The sequence below is a fragment of the Rhea americana genome, unplaced genomic scaffold (assembly GCF_003343005.1).
Source record: "Rhea americana isolate MKP2758 unplaced genomic scaffold, rheAme1 scaffold_287, whole genome shotgun sequence".
NCBI lineage: Eukaryota > Metazoa > Chordata > Aves > Rheiformes > Rheidae > Rhea > Rhea americana.
Genome location: NW_028186409.1, coordinates 1 through 5,593, shown reverse-complemented (window position 1 = coordinate 5,593; position 5,593 = coordinate 1). Strand labels below are relative to the sequence as shown.

General features: G+C 70.5%; 1 protein-coding gene across 1 annotated transcript; it reads left to right on the top strand.

Annotated features, from left to right (window-relative positions):
• The first annotated feature begins 995 nt into the window (after positions 1-995).
• TMEM98 (transmembrane protein 98) lies at positions 996-4,495 on the top strand. The gene is made up of 7 exons (XM_085308945.1): positions 996-1,068; positions 2,172-2,358; positions 2,811-2,942; positions 3,388-3,421; positions 3,473-3,588; positions 3,851-3,910; positions 4,211-4,495. Exons 2-7 carry the CDS (start codon positions 2,228-2,230, stop codon positions 4,419-4,421), a joined length of 684 nt encoding a protein of 227 aa, XP_085165071.1. The 5' UTR covers positions 996-1,068; positions 2,172-2,227; the 3' UTR covers positions 4,422-4,495.
• Positions 4,496-5,593: the final 1,098 nt, after the last annotated feature.

Sequence of the window (5,593 nt, the reverse complement as noted above, 5' to 3'; positions counted from 1 at the left end):
GGAGCGACCCCCCCCCCGGGGCCGTGCGGGACCCCCGGAGCGACCTTCCCCCCCGGGGCTGTGCGGGACCCTCGGAGCGACCCCCCCACCGGGGCTGTGCGGGACCTCCGGAGCGACCTTCCCCCACACACACCGGGGCCGTGCAGGACCCCCGGAGCGACCCCTCCCCCCGGGCCGTTTTGGACCCCCGGAGCGAYCCCCACCCGGGGCTGTGCGGCACTCCCAGAGCGAGCCCCCCACCTCGGGGCCCTGCAAGACCCCGGAGCGACTCCCTCCCCAGGGCCGTTTTGGACTCCCAGAGCGATTCCCCTGCCCCAGGCCATCTGGGACCCCTGGAGATATTCCCCCCCCCCGACTGATCCCCTCCTTGGGCTGTGTGGGACCCCAGGGACCATGTGGGACYCCAGGAGACATCACCCCCACCCCCCAGAAGCCAGGCAGGAAGCCTGGGGGAGCCCTGGCTGCACCCGCTCCCCCGTATGCCCCATAGATCCCCCCCCCACAAAGGTGCCCCTGCCCCAGCCGGGGTGGGGGGAGCCTGGAGGGCTGGCAGCCTCCCAGCACCTCCCTCCCCGGCGCCCCCCAGCTCGCGTGGGCACCAAGGGGTTACGGCGCAGAATCGACTTTAATGGCCAAAATCCTCCCGGGGGGTGGGGGGAGACGGACAGGGGGGACGCTGAGGGGGTTGCGGGGTATTAAGGCACTAATCCCAGTGGGAACGGCGGTGGGAAGGAGGTGAGCGGGTCGGTGCCACGCCGGCCGCAGCCCCCCGGCCCCCCCCACCGCGGGCATGGGTGCTGGGGTGCCCCGTCCGGCTCCCGCTTCCATAGGGATTGCCCCCCCCAAAAAAAAAAAAATATATATATATATATAGGGGATGGGAGGGGAAGCGGGCGAGCAGGGTGCCGGGAGCGAGGCGAAGGGCTGGGGGGCGAAGGCGGGCGGCCGGAGGGGCCGGGGGCCCCCGCGTGCCGCCGGGAGCCGCCGAGGGTGGAGCGGCAGCGGCGGTGCAAAGGTCGGGCGCCGGCGGCCGGCGGCGGCTGCGGAAGCGGCGCCGGCGGCTGGCAGGTAGGGAGGCGCGGAAGTTGGGCTGGCGGGGCGGGGGGGGACGACCCCCGCGTCCTGCGGCCCCCTCGGGCCCTGGCGCGGGGCCGGCTCCGGGGTCCCGGCAGCCCCGTCAGGGCGGTGACTGCCCCCCGCCCGGGGCTGGGTGTCTGCACAGCTCCAGGACGGGCTGGGTGCAGGGCCTGCCCACGGGCCCCTATAGAGCAGGCTCGCGGCATCCCTGCAGCCCCTATAGACTTGAGATCTGCACGTCCCCACAACCCCGTGTAAGCTGGGCTCTGGGTGTCCCCACAGCCCCATATAGACTAGGCTCTGGGTGTCCCCACAGCCCCATATAGAACAGGCTGTGGGTGTCCCCGCAGCCCCATATAGACCAGGCTCTTGGCATCCCCACAACCCCGTATAGACCAGGCTCTTGGCATTCCTGCAGCCCCATATAGACTGTGCTCTGGATGTCCACATAACCCCATACAGACTCGGCTCTGGGTGTCCCCACAGCCCCATATAGACTGAGCTCTGGGCGTCCCTGCAGCCCCACATAGACCTGCCTCTGGGCCTCCCTGCATAGATGTAGCTCTGGGTGTCCTCCCCTACTGCCCCATATAGCCTTGGTTGGGGGTGTCCTACAGCCCCATACAGACTTGGCTCTGGGTGTCCCCATAACCCCATATGGGCTGGGTTCTGGGTGTCCCTGCAGCCCCATATAGACTTGCCTCTGAGCCTCTCTGCCTAGACTTGGTTCAGTTTCCCCCCACACGCACCCCCCCCCATACGGCCTCACCTGTGGGTGTCCTACAACCCCACATACGCTGGGCTCTGGATGTCCCCAGAGCCCCATATGGACCAGGCTCTCTGTGTCCTTGCAGCCCCATATAGACTGAGCTCTGGGTGACCCCYAGCTCCCTATGGACTGGGCTCCGGGTGTTCCTGCAGACCCCCGAGCACGATTCCTGCCTCCTCCCTACGGAAAGGCTGGAAAAGCTGTTGGAAACCGGGCAAGAAATGGTGGGCCGGAGCGGGCAACGCCTCCCGCGGACCTCGTGAAACGGCTTCCCGTCTTGCTTCTCGGCCGCCGCGCGGTGCCCTGACCTCTCCTTCCCTCGCAGACCCCGCGTTCCCGAGGCTGCCGCGATGGAGCTGMGCGCGTGAAGGAGCCGGAGCGATGGAAACGGTCGTCATCGTGGCCATTGGCGTGCTGGCCACCATCTTCCTGGCTTCCTTTGTGGCGCTGGTCGTGGTTTGCCGGCAGCGCTACTGCCGGCCCAAGGATCTGCTGCACCACTATGACACCAAGTGAGCGGCGCCGCGGGGGTCTGGTGGCTCCATCCGAAGGGATCCTGTGTCCCCCTGCTCAAGCAGGCTTGTCCTCACCATGGGGTGCCCCGGGCCGCAGTGGCTTGGTGGGTTGGGACACGTGGTGGTGGGTGCCCCAAGCCCTCGAGCTCAGCAGAGTGCTGCTGGGCATCTGCACCAAGGTGTTTCCTCCAAGTTGATGGGTCCTGGGGGCTGGAAAGACATCGGAGACCCCAAGAGAGGATGGAGACATGTCACCTATGGATGGAGAGGTGTCACCTATGGGTGCCCCGGGTGCCAGTGCCCCCCCCCTTGCTTGCCCCTGTCATGATGGCCCAACATCTCCCGCACGTGCCCCAAAGCGGCTGCACCCCCCTGCCATTGCTTGGCCCCCACCTATCGCATGTGTGGGGGTGCAGCGGGTGCTGAGGCGGTGCCGTGCCCCGCTGCAGGCCCATCGTGGATCTCATCGGGGCCATGGAGACGCAGTCGGAGCCCTCCGAGCTGGAGCTGGACGACGTGGTGATCACCAACCCCCACATCGAGGCCATCCTGGAGAACGAGGACTGGATCGAGGACGCCTCGTAAGCTTGCCTCTGCTCCGAGCGCCCCGCTCCGGGCTCCCGGCGCAGGCTGGCCCCGTAGAAATGTCACTTCCCGTGGCAGTGGGTAGCATCAGTGGTCAGAGCACCGCGATTTGGGGGGGCCCTGAGGCCCAGGCCAGCTCTGCTGGGTGCCCTCCCGTCTGCTGCCCCATGTTGCTCCCTGGTTGGGTGCAAAATCCCTTTGGAGTGTTCCCTTGGGACAAATCGCTTCCCGACCCTGGACTCGGTGGGCCCTCTGCAGATCCCGGGGCGGGAGGGTGGGGGGTGTTTCCCAGATGGGAGGCCGAGATCCCGGGCGGACATGCCCCCGGGCTGGTCTGGAGACATCTCCGCTGGGATGGAGGGGTGGATTAGGCTGCGGGTGGGGGTGACGTTGGCGGTGGGGGGACGATGCCCGAATTGACGCCCTCCTCCGCGTCCGCAGGGGCCTGGTCTCGCACTGCATCGCCATCCTGAAGGTGAGTCCCGCTGCTGAGCGGCACGGAGCGGTCCCGCTCTCCGCCCCGCAGATCTGCCACACGCTGACGGAGAAGCTGGTGGCCATGACCATGGGCTCGGGGGCCCGCGTGAAGTCGCCCGCCAGCCTCGGCGATATCATCGTGGTGGCCAAGCGCATCAGTCCCAGGTGTGTGTGTGGGGCGGGGGGTGATGGAGTTGGGGGGGGGGATCCGGACCCGGCGAGGGGGGGTCTCAGCTGCTCCTAGGCAGCCCCGAGCACGCCGAGTCGGAGGGGGGAGCATGGGTGGTAGCCTCCTCTTGGCTCTCATCCCCCCAAAAAGGCCCCCGAGAAGCAGGGGCTGGTGGGTTCCCGGAGACCTTCGTGGGGTCCCGCGGGTGCTGAGCGCTGCAGACTGACCCCCGTGTCCCCCCGTGYCCCCCCTTCGCAGGGTGGATGACGTGGTGAGATCCATGTACCCGCCGCTGGATCCCAAGCTGCTGGATGCGAGGTAAGGCGGCGCGGTGGGGGTGGGGGGTCCCTGGGCGTCCCCCTCGGCCGGGGGAACGGCCCCGTTGGACGGGGCGGGGGGCACTCCGTGACGCCCTGCTTTTGCTCTGGCCCCGAATCACGTGCTGCTGGTGGGGAAACTGAGGCAAGGCCAAGGTGATGACGCAGCCCAGCTCCCAAAATGCCAGGGGCTGCCTTCCGCGGTGCCAGGGAGGGGGTGCGGATGTGGAGGGAGGGGGGGGTCTCCTTCCTCCGGCGGCGGGTGACGGCCGGCGCCGCCGCTCCCCCCCCCCCCCCGCAGGACCACGGCGCTGCTGCTCTCCGTGAGCCACCTCGTCCTGGTGACGCGCAGCGCCTGCCACCAAACCAGCGGCATGGACTGGATCGACCGGTCCCTGTCGGCGGCCGAGGAGCACGTGGCGGCGCTGCGGGAGGCGGCGCTGGCCGCCGAGCCGGAGCGGGCGCTGCCGGGCGCCGACGGCGGCTTCCTGCAGGAGCCGTCGGCTATCTGAGGGCGGCCGCGGCCCCCCGCCGCCCTTCCCCGGCGTCACCCCGCCCCGAGCAATAAACGGCTCCCGGATCCCGACGGCCACGGCGTGGTGGCGTCCGTCTCTCCGGCGTCGACCGAGGCCCGCAGCAGCGGGGTGCCCCTGGGGGAGCAGGCAGGGGGGAAGGAGCGGGGGGGGGGGCCGCCGCGTGCGAGCCCGGCTGCTCTGCGGTCTCCGCTTCTGCTTTCGGGCCGGCAGGAAGGCGAGGGCGGAGGGGCGGCCGGGACAGGAAGGACAGGAATAAGTGGCCGTCCCTCGGCGCCCCGTCATCCCCGGGCTCGGGCGCCCGGCACAGGGGGTGCACGTGCAGCTGGGAGGCCCCTCTTGGATCCCCTCCCGCCCGGAACGCGGCACCGACGGGGCCCGGGGCCCGGGGGCGCCGTCACCAAGGCCTCCGGGGTGCAGGCCCTGCTGATGTGACCCCGGCCCCAGTTGTGTGTGTGCGGGGCGGGGGGGGGGAGGATTTGGGGGCGCCTCGCATCGCCCCTGCGCCCTGACGAGCTCCGCGGGGCGCCCCCTCCCCCGCCCGGCCTGAGGCCTGGCAAACTCATCGCACAGCCCTTGGGGTCAGGGTGTGTGTGGGGGGGCGGTCATGTGACCGCGTGTCACATGACTCGGGGAGGTGCGGGCTAAGGGTGAGGGGGCCGTGCAGCCCCGCTTTCCCCGCCCCTCCGTGCGGTGGCGGCCAATGGGAGCGAGGCAGGCCGGGCCGGAGGGCCAATGGGAGGTAAGGGGGCGGGGCTTGCGGCTGGCCGTCGCCGCGACCCTTGCGGCGGTGCCGGTGCGGAGCGCGGGGCGGCAGCGGCGGGGGCAGCGCCGAGTGGACGGACGGACGGACGGACGGACGGACGGAGAGACACCGCCGGGCTCCGGGGACGGGGACGGGCGGGTGGGCGAGGTACAGCGCCGGAATGGGAAGCGGGGCGGGAGGCACCGGGCATGGGGGTAGCGGGCCCGGGGGGCTCCAGGTGGGCATAGGGGCGGCTCGGGGGGGGGCAGGACGCTGCGGGTGCTGGGGGGCGTGGTGCACTGGGGGCACTGGGAAGTGCTGGGGACACTGGGAGGTCCTAGGGGCGCAGGGCTTTGGGGAGCATGGGCACTGGAGGGCACTGGGAGGTGCTGGGGACACTGGGAGG